At 38.8% G+C, this 16,811-nt stretch overlaps 1 protein-coding gene and 1 long non-coding RNA gene across 5 annotated transcripts; both read right to left on the reverse strand.

Moving 5' to 3' along the window:
- Positions 1–299: 299 nt before the first annotated feature.
- LOC136251177 (uncharacterized) lies at positions 300–5,368 on the reverse strand. Of its 4 annotated transcripts, XR_010698966.1 has the most exons (6): positions 2,311–5,368; positions 2,066–2,248; positions 1,915–2,014; positions 1,511–1,864; positions 666–705; positions 586–600 (listed from the first exon to the last, which is right to left on the reverse strand). It is a non-coding gene; the product is annotated as an uncharacterized lncRNA (long non-coding RNA). The 4 variants fall into 4 exon arrangements; XR_010698967.1 differs by lacking the exons at positions 586–600; positions 666–705 and adding an exon at positions 300–561; XR_010698965.1 differs by lacking the exons at positions 586–600; positions 666–705 and having other exon boundaries at positions 1,455–1,864; positions 2,311–2,388; positions 5,202–5,368.
- Positions 5,369–6,629: 1,261 nt separating this feature from the next.
- Positions 6,630–16,410, reverse strand: LOC136251176 (eukaryotic translation initiation factor 3 subunit D-like). The gene is made up of 4 exons (XM_066043571.1): positions 16,200–16,410; positions 9,738–9,877; positions 7,066–7,239; positions 6,630–6,859 (listed from the first exon to the last, which is right to left on the reverse strand). Exons 2-3 carry the CDS (start codon positions 9,866–9,868, stop codon positions 7,080–7,082), a joined length of 291 nt encoding a protein of 96 aa, XP_065899643.1. The 5' UTR covers positions 9,869–9,877; positions 16,200–16,410; the 3' UTR covers positions 6,630–6,859; positions 7,066–7,079.
- Between the last annotated feature and the right edge of the window lie 401 nt (positions 16,411–16,811).

A 16,811-nucleotide genomic window follows, 5' to 3' on the forward strand; every position in this document is an offset into this window, starting at 1 on the left:
GGAATGCCACATTCGAAGTATAGTGTTCCCTACCAAATATTGCCATAAGTGTTTCAATCTTAAAATATTGCACCTAAATTGATTTCTGTTTGCTAGAGATTTAAATTACCATTTATTGCTCTTTCCAAGGTATCTATCACGTTATTATGCCATTTATTACATGTCCCTAAATTCCCAATACAAAATGTATAGTGATATTTGCTACGTCGGGTTGGTTTAGGTAATTTTGACATGCCAAAATTTCTGTTAATTGGGCTTCTAGCATCATTGTCGTTGCAGAGAATTGTTCTACATGTTAGATGGTACACAATAATTAATTTTTATTTTAATAGTTTTTCAATAGAAATGTATTGGATGTACCTCTTCTAGCTGGCATTCTATCATGAACAAAATGTCACAAACTTCTTCATATGGGGGAAAAACAGTAGACACAATTAATAGTAATTAGTTATCAGCAAATCCTTAAGTATTGGTGCTTGAAAATTTAGATATGAGACATGTCCTTGTGTAGAGAGGTATACAGACCAGTTCCAGTGTTTCTCATCCAGTAACACAACGACACTAGTATGTACAGTACGTACATTACATCAGAAATAAACTCTACATAATAAGGTTGTGGGACAATGAGTGACTGTCAACAAAAAAAATTATTATGGAGGGCTTACTGTTGTTATGTTGTGTACAGCTGGTATCATGCTTAAATTGCTGGGAGAATAATAGCACAGACTAAGGACAGTAACAAGGTACAAGGAAACACAGGGTAACAGTACAATATAACATAGAAACACACTTAGTAACTGGCACACCTGTAAGCACATGCCATGCCAAGTTCTGTTCACTAATGGCGATACCGGGATTTTCCAGTCCATTGCCCTATGAATTTTGATGCATGCTTTTAGCAGTACAGAGGAAACAACAGATTCAAATGAGATTTAAGTAACTATGTGGGTCCTGTTATGATGAATGATTGTAAACGTGGTAAAACTATTACACATTGTGTTGTTGTGATTCCTTTATCACCAGTAAATGGTCCTTTGGTTACTAGATTTTCAGCGCATGTGTGATTATAATAGGACAACGGACTAGAAAATCCAGGTATTCCCTTGAACCAAAAATCAGGACTGTCAAATAAGTTGGTATAACCAGATTACTAGTTTGGCTTCTTGTCTAGGTCCTGACAGAGCCATTTGTAAGAAATAATGTCTTTAGTGCTTATAATGTGAAATTTTAAAATCAATGGCTTGACCATGCACAATAACTTGTTTTAGACCATATTTTTAGCTGTAATTCACAATATTCACTAATCCTCTACCAGGCCCTCACATGTACAAGTGATGTTTCAGAATTTCCCGGTTAGTATGTTCACATGGTTCTTCATTGGTCTGATTTTTGATTTAAAGGTTTCACCAATTGACATGGGAATAACATACATTTTCATGGCAACATTTGGTCAATTAATGAGAAGTTAAGAATGTGTAAATAATGGATTACGAGAAAATTAAACACTTACTCAAACAAAATGATTTATAATGTTCATGTGGGTTTACGGTGTCCCGTAACCATTTTCTTGAGGTTCGCATGACCATTTTACCAGCAGAAAACAGAAGAAGGTGGGAGGGTTGTATTTGATAATCTCATCTGAACTTTTAAATCTCACTGTTGCAAGTTGATAATGATCATCTTGTGTAGCTCGATGCTGTCCTTCTGCAGCATTCTTCATCAGATCATCTCTAGTAGTTCAATTCTACTGGTGACTAGTTGGTCATCTTCTCTACTGACTGACTCATCTTGGAGAACTGGACCAGTAATGGTTGTAGGTGACTGGTTAACTTGTTGGTGCCTCAGAGGTCTTCTTGCTGTTAGCCTATAAAAAAGTTAATGATTACATCATAATATTATTGTGTGTACACACACCTCTAACAACACAAATCATCTTCCTTACCACTACAAGGACACCCGATCTAGGTACACTCACTCATCACTTGATAAGTACACATTATGCCTGATAAGTAAGCTACAATAGTATATCATAGCTCATTGTAAATTACGTAATTACAGTAATTACCTCTATAATGCTAAGTGCTGGCATCTCCTGTTGGCAATGATGATACTTTCTCACTGCATTAGGGTAGTCAAAACTCTGTGCCTGTTAATTGAGTAGTCTAATACATAGCAGCATGTAATGTTGCTCAGTGTTCCCACACTCCACTATGATGCACATGTACTGACAACTTGACAAGTGTTGTTCCTGTAATAGTGGAATTGTGTATGGATGGGTCAAACTTATACACACAATGTATCCTACATTACCTGACTGCCTGGCTGGTCTGAACACTTCTAATTTATGTACTTAGCTGCTCTTTCTTGCCCAAGTGTGCACCATCACAACTATAGTGCAAGTTTGGCCAATTGTGAAGATGTAAAAGTCAAAGTACAAACTGTTCAGCTATGCATTTCCCTTCTACCAAGTACATACCGCATACATTATACATATAGACTGTCACTTTTTGAGCAGACATAAAAGATTATAAGATGGTAACATTACCAGAATGATCTCTTATAACATTTGCAGGTAATGTCTTATTGACTCAAACTTATTAGCATTTAGAAAAGTGAGTATCTGTTGTAGTGGCACAGGTATAAGAGTACAAGATGTATTGAAATCATAGTAGTGTGATAACTTCAGAGTAGCATTCCTGTCGTGTATATACTCAGGTAATTTATTCATGACAAAAGGACAGGCCAATCTAACTGCAGAAAAGCATCTGAAAATTTATCCCAACACTTATGCAAAGGTGACCAATGACTCCCACTATCCCACTGTGCAGCATGTCATTGAACAAATGTGGACTTGTCAGTGACAGTGTAAGGATCGCATAGTTTTGTGCTCAGACCGCTTCTTTCCTTTTTGTGTGGGGGTGGAGAAAAAAAAGGGTCTGGTGGATTCCCAATACTATTTTTGTGCAGCTGGACCTACAAATTTTGGGGATCGTTGATTAGTGGTGATGAATAGCAAAGGCCTATTATTATATAGGAAAACAGCACGTGTTTGTCAAAGAGGCCAGCTGAGCTGAGCTACACTTGGTAGCAGACGAGTCCTCTGGGGTGCAACAGGGTGATCCTCTAAGCCCCCTGCTATTTTCTCTTGTCATTCTACAGTTTATTGATGCTGTTCACCTTCGTGACCATGATAAGCTAAATCTTTGGTATGGTACATTTGTGGGCACACGATCCTCTTTACTTTCCTTTTTGTCTCTCTTCACTTCTCATGGACCTGATTTTGGGCTTCATTTGAATCTGTCCAAATGTGAGTTGCTTTTGGGCTTCATTTGAATCTGTCCAAATGTGAGTTGCTTTGGCCTTCAGGTGACCCCTCCTTTTCTGACTTTCCTTCCGACATTAAGCAGGTTACTAGCTTGGAACTATTGGGTTTTCCACTTTAGGGTGATGATAACTTCTTTAAGGAGTTTCTTTCTTCTCGTTTGGATAAGGTGGCTGTAACTCAGGCTATGTTTGACAGGGGCATAACTACACCTGGACCTGCACGGGCACAGGCCCGGGCAATCATCACTGATGCCCAGGTAGTATGCCTGGTAATAGTGGCGCCTGCCCCGGGCACACCCTTAATAATACGCACTTGCTATCTTTTTGGAGCATTTTGTAATGCTTTCCAACATCGAAAATTGGTAATGCTTGAGGTTGTGAAGATTCTTCAGTCAATTAAGTAAACTTCTATATAATGCCCAACATCACGTGATGACATTTAATATTTGAATGCAAGTTGAAAGTCAAACATGTGCTACTTTTGGTGAAACCTCTCAGTGGACAACAGTACTGGATATTAAGTAATTGTTTTATTAAATGTCTGATGGTATAAACTGATGAAAGACAGACAAAGTCAATTCCCAGTCTGTTGTACTTTAAGTGCCTGCCCTGGAGCTGGGTGGAGGAAGATTATTCTTTATTTAAACTCTCTGCCTCTCAATGTTGGTTGTGAAGCATGCTACAGCGCTCAGTGTGTGCAAGTAGAGATGATAGAAAAGTGAAAAAGGAGTCAATGCTGAGGCTAGAGGGCACTCACTGTAGCAACCGCGGTCAAGTCTAAGTCAAAGGTCAAGGCCATCAAATTAGTGCCAAGTCAACGGTCAAGGGTGAAAATTTCCGACCCACAATCGAAAAGTACTGAAATATTGTTGCTAGGTCACCGGTCAAAGATTGAAAAAGGCTCTTAGTCACAGGTCAAAGCAAAATTTCAGCCGGTCAAGACTTTGGCCACGGTCACAGATCTCCTTACAGCGCATACCTATGTGACACCCCCTTGTAAAGCACTGTGTCAGACAGCCAGAAGAGTGAAAAGAAGTCTGATATTGGGGCTGGAGGCTAAGTTAGTCCATCATTATTTAGTATAATATCCATGCAGTAGTATCTTAGTCTAATAAGCTGCACAAACAGCAGTGTATAGTAGCTAGCTAGGTACATGTATGCACTTTTAAACAGATTTTCAAAAAGCAAAAAAAAAATGAGTAATAAAGAGTCCACAGAATGGGCTCGCATTTCTTGCTAAATAGTTTGCATGGGAGCAGCTGGACCTTGTGCCTGGGCAATCCAGAAAGCTAGCTATGCCCCTGAATTAAAATGTGATGTAACAAGTTGGTTTGGCTGACACATACTTGCAGTGGCCAGACTACGACAAATTTGATTTCATCCAAATGTAATGTAAGGCTATATATATATATATAGTGTATGGCTTTTCAATATAATGCGCATATCAATGTTTTGCCCCACTACTATGAACACAGGCAGAGGTGGGGATTTGAACATTTAAAAATTCTTATCCCCACTACCTGGGGCTACTTTTGATGTGGAATCCCCCAATAAAAGAACCCGCTACGTGCCCTCTAGCATCAAATACCCACCACCTGGGGCACAGTTTGAGGTCGATTTCTCCACTAATCCCCGCCTAGCCCCCACTTCTGCCCGTGTTCATAGTAGTGCGGCAAAACATTGATAGGTGCATAAGTAACCCGCCCTAATTCTTCCACCCATACATCTCTATGAAAAAAGTTGTTAAAAAGCTGTTAGCCTAAAGAGGGATATATGTCTTCAAGTGGTTCGACCATTGTGTGATTCAACCCAAGATTCAACCTGGCCAGACTTACCTAGCAGGATGTGGTAAGTTAATTACAACACTCCTTAAATACCTTCAGTTCTCCAAGGTAGCAAACCAGTGTAAACACTGCAGTATCTAAATCCTGATAGTATGGATCCAAACACTAAACATCAGCCTTCGGGGCGGTGGACAACGTCGTCCAGGGTCCTCACCTGCTTTTTAGTGGCGTGATAAACAGTGGGTAAGCTCTGCGCTTAATCTAGATTTATTATTATTTTTTTTACCACTTTAGCTCCACCCTTGCGGAGCGGACGACACATGTACATGTGTATTACACGTGGAGACCCGAGATGTCTCACGAGATCGCTGTTGTAGAGGCTTATTTTGTCCGGCTCAACCAAGAAATGGCACTGAATTACGACGTCGATGGACGTAGTTCACGACTGGATTCAACTACTTGGATTGTACTGTTCATTGGATTGTGGCTCGTTCTCATGTTGTTCAGTATGCTTACTTCTTTAGCGTACTGTTGTTGGGGACCCTGTTGTTCTTTTTGTTGGCAAAAGACAGCGTCAAGTCGCTCTAAGACAATCGAATTAAAGAGCTTGTTATTTAACGGCGCAGAGGATAATAGTAGTTCGTTCATAGAGCAGCTGTTGAGCAACCTTTTGAAAACCCACTCGGCCAGAAAAGAAAAAGAAACGAAAGCCTAATCGCAAGTTTAAGATGAAGAATGGTTGGAGACTCGTGTTGCAGAAAGGAAAAGGTACACGAAAAGGCGAGAGAAAAAGAAAGAAAGCAGAGCAAGAAAATCTGAACCAACAGCATAACGACCTGAGACTACGTAGAGACCTCATCAATGGCAAGGACACGCAATCCCAAAAACCTAGCAATAAGCGAAACTTTAGACCAAAGCAGTTATGCCATGTCAAGTTGCCAGAGAAAGCAGTCTGGTCTTTAAGAACAAGAAAAAGTATTGATAAGAAACCTCAAATGAGACCAAGTAATATCTATAGTAATATTCACAGACCAAACACACCTGGATGCATACCAAAACTGAAAGGAAGGAGAAAGACATTGATGTTACATCATGCCAAGCGTAGGATCAAGCGTAAGGTTATTGCACAATCACAAGTACCACCTCATGTCAAGTATGACACACAACCCCCTGTACCTTACTTATGGTTGCCATCTACAACATCCCTACACTAGTACAAGCAATTGTTTGGAAGAGTTTATGTTAGAAACACCACTACAAGATACGGATAGCCAAAGTGACGAATCTTTCTACGGGTATATACACTGTACAACTGGTTTAAATTGTAACATAATGATATTGCCAGATGATGGTTGCCATCTACAACATCCCTACACTAGTACAAGCAATTGTTCGGAAGAGTTTATGTTAGAAACACCACTACAAGATACGGATAGCCAAAGTGACGAATCCTTCTACGGGTATATACACTGTACAACTGGTTTAAATTGTAACATAATGATATTGCCAGATGAAAACCCATAACTTCTACATCCATGAATATATTCAGATTTTATATGTATGCATATTTTAAACTTGTATCCCCTTGTAATTTATACCCCTGCATTTGTAATGCATTTTAACATTTCATATGTAACATACAATGTCAAATTTATATCGTATTGACCACAAATATGTCAATCATCTCCATCACTTCCACTATCGTCGTTGTCAAATGCATCCTTCGGCACTTTGTAGATGTGTATGATCGGCTAAAATGACGTAATAATGTACATATAGTTTATACTACAAGTAAATAGACTGAACTCTAGTAAATAAAGTGTATAAAAGTAACCAAATATTTGATTTCAAAGCATAGTTATGTAAACATTGGTTACAGTGATACAAGTTAAGAGAGACAGACAATTAACCATTCATCTCAACAATGTTAATTAGTTGAGTACCACAAACCACTTACCTTGTTAGGATCTTTCAAGATAGTTGGTCTTTCTTCAAGAATATGTCAATCAGAGTCATCAAGATGCCCCAGGCATTGCTCATGTTCAAGTTAATCTGTTCGGCTAATTCTTGTGGTTTAAACTGTTGTACTCCATGACTGGATGAATCATTAGGATGCTCCCAGGACACATAGCTAGATAAGGAATAAGTATGTTGTATACACCAATAAAACCAGAATTATCTAATACCTTATAACATTTTTTAGCCAGTTGCTAAGCACTATTCAAACAAAGGAACCATACAAATGATAAGTGGTAATTAACAATTCAAAAGCCAGCCATCAATCAGGGCTGAATCGCCCACTCATTCCAGCATGGTAACCTTACAAGTAACAGAAGTACTGTATATATGGGTCTTATTATGGTCACATGTTTTGTAACAACAAGGTTTCTCATCACAAATATTTATATTAGTTCCACTTGTACTTGAAATCATATACTTGGGTTGGGTGATATCAAATTCATTGTGTTGATTATTATATAGCAAGTGTCACCTCGAAGCTGGTTTTCTGTGACAAAGTGTGAACCTCCATGATACTACAGATATTGATTATGGAACCCCAGACTCCCTGTAGATGTTGTAACACCAGTATACTTCCAAGATGATTAGACACACTGTTCTGTTGAGTTGCTATCACTTCACACATAACAGCTAGGAACAGTATTTACCCTTCCTCGTAACACTAACAAGCATAATGATACAGTTTTTAGTGGATGCAATCCAATGGCTCAGATAACAAAGTACTGTAATTGGATACTATTTGGGATAAGGCAAGCTGAGCATTTCAGCTTGACCTGGTTTCCCACCTGGTACCTAATTTTTAAACACTATTGATATGTGAAAATATAACACCTATGGTATATACATAAAAACCAATCATGTCATTTTTTGTTTTTCATGCATGTCTTCTGAATTACAACATACAAGTGTCGGCTTCAGCTCAAATTACAAGGTAAAAGATTATGTCAGCTAAAAATTTATCTGTGCTGATGATAAATATTTACAACATATGGCCAAACAATGATCTAACAGGGATGGTACAAGTAAACATGACAGTATCACACAAATTAAACTGAAGCTATACAAGATTACTACAGAGTGAAATTTTAGTGGTGGAAAAATGCTTGCTTGTAAGAGATAACACCAACATCATCTTTACACCAGCAACACACTAAACTACAATGGAGACTGTATATGTACAACAACAGTTCAACTATGAATACTAGCAAACATCAAAAGATAAATAAAGTAAGTTGCTACTTCTAAAAATGTGGCACTTAGCAAATACTATCCCTTGAATATAAATCTCTTTTATAAACACACACCACATGCTATTAATTTATCACCTTGTTTTGTACAGTACACTAAAATTAAACATATTTTGTATATCACCAAATATTTCATAATTTATTAATTACATTGCTATGTATCGCTAAGGAAGTGTAACTTGAGTGAACCACTCTAAACCACAAATTACACAATCTTCTTTAAATAATAGTTATACGGGCACAATGTGGAGTCTATGAAATTTATAAACCCGAAGGCCCGGGCTGTAGCGCACGAGCGAAGCGAGAGCGCTACTAAGGGCCTGGGGGTTTATAAATTTCATAGACTCCACATTGTGCCCGTAGAACTGCTTTAGACTATTTCACATTACACTCAGATTACTTACCTCATCCACGGCTGTTTCGCTGTAGGCTCAGCAAAAGCGGCTGGTTTTCTTACGATAATACTAGCGCCATGGCAACTATGCATCCTCACGTGACTAAATAATCGCGCTCGTTAAATCACTGCACATGAATAACGCATAGCGATTGGACAAACCTGATTTTGAGCATATGTCATATTGTGCTTAAAGGTGTGGAGTATATTAGAAAACAAAGTGGAGTATATGAGATTTATTACCCACCCAAAACAGCCTAAATAGAGTCTAATGTTTCATAGCTTGTCTATCATGTTTTCATATGCAAATTCTCTACACAAAGAGAATTTGCATTCTCTAACCCTACACTTAATTTTTGTTTGCATACAAAGGGGATATGCTCCCTTTCAACTTGAAAAGATATGCCATTCCTGGTAGCTTACAAGGCCTATTACGAGTTTTTTCAGTCACCTTACCTATGTTACAGCATGTAGGCTAGCTCCTACTACACTGCTTCACTCTGGTTTAAGTTACTAGCCACACCCCCTTCAAGTAAACATAACAAAAAGTAAACACGATGAAACAGAAAGTTATGCTAAATTTAATACAGTACATAAACAATCTATACTCATTGAATGAAGCTTTATTTTCTGAAGCCTGTTTGCTCACGTGGGTGTTGGACAGACATGCCTACACGCAGACATGCAGATACACAGTTTTAGCCAAAGCAATTTTAGTAACCAGGCACACGCCCACATTTGGCCGGCTGTGGGTACGTGTCTAGTTTTAAAAATAGCACAGAGGCCATGAGTACAACCATCTGTTTGAATATAATGAAGAAAGGGTACATGACAGGATGTAAAATTTAGCTAGTGTGATTCTGTGTTGTGACATTTATGTAGTTTAGAACAGAACATGATTGTGTTCTCACTGTTAAATTAAAGTATTACTCAACATCTTAAAAACAAGTACCCAGTGCATTTACTCACCCAAACTTGATGATGGCTGATCCAGCTAAGATGGCACTGATAGTCCATTTGGCTACCTTAAAGCCATTGTTCTTTACCTCTGTAGCCAGCACTGCTCCCTTCTGAGAGTCCAGTTTCTTACGCCAGTCCATGCTAGCAGTCTGTGATACACAGTATCACATTATTATTAATAGTGATGTACAACCTATCTCATGATACTCTAGAGTATCGTGTGTGCATTCATATAATATCTTGATTTTAGAAACAAAAAGGGCTGGATTTGTGAATATATTGGTTTTGCAGTACCAATGACAGACCATGAAAAATTTCAAGTCAAAAAAAAAAAAAAGAGCAATGCCAGGTTAGGTTCAACAAGACAGCCATTTAAAGGATGCATAGCAGATGGTTGTACAAAAGTTCATAAGGAAGGTTATAGTGGCTTATTTGGCAAAAAAAAATATCACCTTTTACAGAATGTTATGGCCCAACACCATGAAGAGGATGATATTTTTGACTGATGAAAATGACTAAGCAACTTTAATGAAAATCCCTCTACTAATCACACCCGTCATGTTGCCATATTGTGGATTAATAAATAAGGTATATGCTGAGGTGCAATTTTGATGTTGACACAACTTCTTTGTGCGTTTAACAATATACTGTGGTTACTGTGAAGTCCTCACTCCCAGTTACCGGGGTAAACGAATCCTTCACGGAATATTCGTGACAGTTATGAAACCATGGAAAATGTTTTCTCTCAAAAGTACAACTAGTTTGTTACTACTTGATTGAGTTGCTATTAGTATCTATCATTGAGAAAGAATGAAGAAGACAATCTGTAACACTGAGGAGGTGTACAAGCTATTTTCCTAAGACATGGCAACTTAGAACAGTATTAGAAGTAGTATTACATACTCTCAGTTAGTTTAACAGAAATAGGATTACATTTACATTATGTGCTGTGTAAACAAAAACAGAGTTCCTTTATCCATAGTAGATGTTGTAATAGAGTTACCCAGTGGATATGCATATGGGTTGACTAATACAGTCCCATTTGTGGTCCATAGAAAAACTTGACTGTCAGAGGGTTAAGTGATGCAAAATCCAGTGCCCAATAAGTACATACACATGATAAACCTGCACACACAAACACACACACAAACACACACACAAACACACACACAAAGTGCCATTTGTGTGCACATGTACTTTATACACTGTAGGAATTGTGAATGTTGATTGCAAGTGCATGTGCTTTGTGGTTAATGAGCTGTAATAAATTGACCATGTTGTGTTTTAATCAGTATATTGCACTGCGAGCTCCTGAACACCCTGGTCAAAGTTCGTGCTGGTTAGAGGCACCTGATAAGGTGGAGTCTGCATTGTGATTTGTATAGGCTATTGTTTGAATACGAGGATCTGTGCTATTTTATAGATACTGGTAAGTTGAAGTTTTTGAAGGTATATGTAAACAGACAAAAACAATGTAGCCAATGAAATTACTTTTAAGTTTACCATAACAACAGAAAATAGCCAATGAAAGTTCTCCAACACATTTCAACCAGTTATTGGCACAATGTGATCAAGTCACCTTCACTTATAGAGGATGTGTCTTAGATGCTTCCAGGATGGATTGCACCGAAGCAGTTTCTGTTGGGCCTAAACCTTGGAATGAACAGAAACCAGATGAAGTAGGTGGTGTCAGATGCTCAACTAGAGGAGCTACAATAAGATGGAATTCCGAAAGCAGCTCAAAGGCAAACTCAGTGGTATATATCAGTTTGGAAGGAGTGGGCTGTGTATCGGTAGACTGTGGTTAAAGTAAAGTAGTATTGGTTAGTGACATTTGTTGCAGAAGTGAGAAGATGAAAATCACTACCCACCAGACACTGTTCATCAAATTTGTTGTGGTCTTGGGTGAACTCTCATTACGCATGGCGTCCTGACATAGATATATATATATTTTTAAAAAGAAAGCTAATACAATATCTGAAGAGATAGAGGATACATTGTAGGAAAATGGAGATTCTGATATGATGGTGTACTATACTTTACTCTTAAAAGTGGAATGAAACAACAATGCCTTTGCTATTATCCCTCACAGTTAACTCTTATTGAGGAAAGGAGCCAAAAGAAGTTATTCAATATGCTAACACAGACAACCCTGATTGCTGAATTGTGAGGCTGTACAAGCTTTACGTCGAGAAGTGACCACCTGATTGCCCTAATGATGTCTTTTACCTACAGCCAGTCACTAATCTAGTTGCAGGTGGGTACTGGTATCATCCTCGTGCTGTGGGACATAAACCACTGGGAACAACTGTGAAAAGATTGTGCCAGAAGGCTGGCATGTCAGGATATTTTACAAATCATTCACTATGTGCCACAGCTACTACCAGGCTGTTTGACAATAATGTTGTTGAGCAGTTGATAGTTGCATGTACAAGCGTTATCTCACCTCTATGAAGCTCATCAAGCCTCAACACACACCATACAAACAGCATACCTGGCCAGGTATGGCTCATAATATAGATCAAGTAATGTTGGCTTGTAATCAATGTCAAGATCATTTACTATCACACACAAAGGAACCAGTCACTATGATATCTTCAAGGCTGTTTCAGGAGATAGCTACAGATTTTTGTTAAAATGCAGGAAGGTATTATCTTGCTATAGTAGACCACTACTCAGACTGGCCAACAATAGACAACCCAATGATTGCTGGACTCACAGAGCTATTCAGCAGAATGGCTGTGCCTCACAATGTCAAATAAGAGGACCACAATTCACATCAAACAGTTCCAGTCATTCTCTCAACTGTGACTACCAAACCTCCACATTATCCTCAGAGCAATGGGAAAGCTGAAGCAGCAGTGAAATATATACATGAAAAAGATTATAAGGGCAGCATGGAATGGTAGGATGCTTATAGAGGATAAGTTGTGCTGAACTCTTTGTGCACATTGAAATCAAATCATTGGGGTTAAATGGGGCTGATTACGTCAATGGATTTAGCATAAGAAATGCTTTCAATTGGCACATATATTTAAGCACTACTTTCCTGAAATAGAGTCTATGTACAAACCCCTATGGATCACGTCAGCCGCCGAAGGCGGCAAAGGAGCATGAAACTCAGTTCCATCACAATCCAAATTACGTCATGTTTTTTGAATAAATTGCTACGAGTGTTGCGCACAATTAGTATACGGCGTCGATTAATGAGATTTTACTTTAAACTAATCGCTAATGAATTTGGATTTTGATGGCACCCAGCAGGCTACGTAAGTTTCATGCTCCTTCGCCGCCTCATAAGCTCCTGATGACGTGTACGCATCGGACCTCCTCTGCACCAAACCAAGCTATGTAATATATCTATGGAATAGTGACAGCCATGGCCTGCAGAGTCAACATCAAGACATCAAGAGGCACCATACTTATCAGAAATCATAGATTAAGGAGAAGGGTAGCAGCTTCAGTTCCGAAGACCTTAAAGAAACCAGAATCGAAATGCTGATCTTGCTAATCACATAGACATAGAAAACCTACACACAACATCTCATAGAAGATCCAATCACACCATGAACTCTGACTTGATTTGCTTACAAGTACTTGTAAGTCAATAATTGTCATACTGTGTTAGGTTTATTAGTCTTTTCCCAAAAAGCTTTGGTGGTGGAGAGATGTAGGAATTGTGTATGCTGATTCTAGGTGCATGCGCTACGTTGTTAAATGAACTTTAATAAGAAGTTTACCATGTTGTTTTGATCAGTAACATACCATATTCATACACAACAATAAATCCCAATGGAACTACTACTACTACTACTACACACATTTCTTTGAATAGATACACCCGTTTTAAAGGGGAAATGTTGTGATGGTAAGGTGAAATTTACAAACGATTACCTATTGCTTAATTAGGTGCACTGTGGGGAGAAGAAAATATGGCCATGTGCTGAGCATTGAATCCACTGCTGTAGGGCTCAAGGGACGAGAGGTAATTTTGACAATAAATTAACTAGTAGATTTTTAAGATGCAGCATTGCATCCACACTAGTTAGTTGTGCATTTTGTTAAACCAATGTATGTGCATGAGCCCCATCACAAAGATGGTAGGCTTTACAGCTACATAACATGGGGAATGGGTGGTTGGCTTTCTCACGACCAGGTAGTTGAGAGGTTCTGCTTTCACCCAAGGTTGCAAAATTTCGTGGATAAGGCGGCCACAAAATCTTCACGGTATTATAAGTAATGTACGTGTACAAGACTGTAATAAGTATAATAAAATCACCCACTTTGAAAACGTCTCAAGCTGCATCTTGGATTTTAAGATGACCAATACTGCGTGATTTCGGCCATGTCACCCTGCTTGGCGTACATCGCTTATATTTTAGTCTACTGCTGTACTAGAGGTGCGGTATATAGACCTTTAAGCAGCCAGCTCATTTTCTTTCGCACCTCCGAAGCACAGAGCTACGGAGGTGCGAAAATTGCGTTTTCGTTCTTCCTGTCAATATACTCATGGGTGTTGCGCGCCGGCTTCTTGGGCCGCACGACACACTACCGTGTGTCTTGATATACACGTTGTGAGGTTTCTCAAGTGATTTAACCACTGTGATATAAAAAATCAACATCTTCAAAATAATTTGCTACATGCTGTTACATGTTGGACTAACTCTCACTTGCCCAATACCAGGCTGGCCCAGATGGTTAGCAAGCTCAGAATTTAGCCATAACTTTTTTTTTGTTGATTGGTGACTACTACTAGTACTGTGGTGTGCGTGTGGTCTTCATGGACGAAAATCTGTTTTTGGACCACAAAACCTTGTCTAAATAATGCAGTGATGGAAATCATGCTTCACCAATCAAACCACCAATACTGTTTGGTGGAGGTGCTCGCAGAGGAAGGGTAAAGTGCAGTATTGCGATAAAAGATCATTGTTTCTGGGAGTTACAGCTCGTAATCTTACAATTAAAAGACATTTTGATTGATTTCCACCCCAAGAAAGCAATAGAATTTAATTCCACTGCAGCTGTATTCAAGTGAGAATTAGTCCAACATGTAACTAGTTATAGCGAGGTCACATGATTTTTAAAAGTAGAAATTCGATTTTTAGCTACAGCACCTTGTAGAGCATGAAAAAATGCTGCAGAGTGATTTACAGGTTTGCCACATTTGCTTATGTAATAGCTAGTAACCGTTAAACAAACAAGTAGGCGGATCTCCAGACATCTCTATTGAGCACCATTGGTAGCCACAGCACAAAAAGAAAACAAGTGATGTATGCGGAATTATGTCACTTTGTATTATGAAGCGTGTAGCATTGCATCATAGACATTCAAGTTGTATCTTGCAATGGGCAAAAACCATTTAACCCATGAGCTGGACCTGGCAAACAACGATACTTTTCTTCCATATGTTTCTATGGAAAGAACTTACGTTGGAGCTTAACCAAATGCCTTTCTACTCTGATCATGAAGAAACTCACCAGAAGAGCACCATCTTTACTAAGTCAACACTATGAAACTAATGAACCTACCGCTAACCCGTCTACAGGATGCGCAACCATTGTGCTACTCTTACCTTAGATACTAGAATACATAATGGATTGGAAATGCAATACATTTTATGGTTACAGGCTTGATACGGTCACGTGATTTATGGCAACATTACCAGGTGTGCAAACTGCAGTTGTTCTTAACACTGAGACTGCTATTACAGGTTTTATAAAGCATTACATTATTTCTAAAGGATTCAGCTATTTGTTGGTTTGTGACTGAAGGATAATCGTTTTGTACAACCGAAGGTGTGAAGGAAAGAACACAAAGTACGTGTTAAAAACTAGTGTGGGGGTTTTAGTGTATAAGGCATATTGCATACGAAGCTATAGAAGTGCTGAACAGTTTTGCCACATCGTAATGAGTGCACATAATTATTTTTAGCTCTGTACAGCAGTTACTTTACGTAAGTGAAGTGAAAGAATGGCTACATGACAGTACCTTTTGTGGGGTTTTTCCTGGCTTCGTGAAAATGAGTCTAGCGATACATGCTACAGTTCATACCTTCGACAGTGCAAATGAAATATCAACGAAGTGAACAAGATATCTGTTTTACGAGAAAACCCTTTGTGAACTTGACAAAAATGTATTGTGGCCATTGAAAAATACAGCTGTACCCCGTAAATGTCATCACGTGACCATATCAAGCCAGTAACTGTAAAATGTATTGCGTTTCCAATCCAATATGTATTCTAGCATCTATGCTCTTACTATGCAATTTATGGGAGAAAAAAATTCCACCATTTCGCGGGGTTTTGACATCATTACTAGTTAGCAAATTATTTTGAAGAGGAGATTCAACCTCAGTGGACACCATGACACTGAAATCTCTCTTTTGATTATACCGACTTATCTAGCACATCACACAGTCAAGGCATAGGTCAAGCATATGGTACTAGGGCTTAATTACAACATTCCTTATACCTTCAGTTCTGTTGCCTAACGTAGTAAATCAGTGTAAACACTACACTCTGATGGCCTGTCTGGGATGTGTATCCGTCAACCTTCAGTCTCCGGTCAACGCAATCAGCCAATGCAGTGTGGTATCTTTTGGTATCCGAAGATGTCGCCTGCTTTGAGATCGAGTTTGAGATAAACAGTGGATAAGCTACTGCGCTTAATCTAGATAATGACAACTCAAAGCCCCACCTGCTGATAACACGTGTATTACAAACACGTGGAGACCTGAGATGTCTCGTGTGAGATTCGTCAAATTGTAGTTTGCTCAGCTCCATCTAAGAAACAATGGTACTGAATTACAGTGTCGACGGACTAGTCCGGCGTAGCCAGACTATCGACGAACGTAGTTCACGACTGGACTCAACTACTTGGGTTGGAGGATTGTGGCTCGTTCTCATGTTGCATGTTGTTTAGTATGCTTACTTCTTTAGCGTACTGTTGTTCTTTTTGCTGGCAGAAGATAGTATCAAGTCGCTCTGCGACTATGAAACTGAAGAAATTGTCATTTCAGGGCGCAGAAGAAAGCAGTAGTTCGATCATCGAGCAGCTATTTAGCAGCCTTTTAAAAACGCATTT

The sequence above is a fragment of the Dysidea avara genome, chromosome 3, assembly GCF_963678975.1.
Source record: "Dysidea avara chromosome 3, odDysAvar1.4, whole genome shotgun sequence".
Lineage (NCBI taxonomy): Eukaryota > Metazoa > Porifera > Demospongiae > Dictyoceratida > Dysideidae > Dysidea > Dysidea avara.

What these genes read in the sequence shown, in the direction of transcription:
- LOC136251176 (XM_066043571.1), bottom strand. Translation starts at nt 9,868, where the DNA reads ATGGACTGGCGTAAGAAACTGGACTCTCAGAAGGGAGCAGTGCTGGCT. An exon ending in TCAGCCATCATCAAGTTTGG is followed by an intron (nt 7,240 to 9,737) that starts GTGAGTAAATGC and finishes TTCCTTATCTAG; the next exon opens with CTATGTGTCCTGGGAGCATC.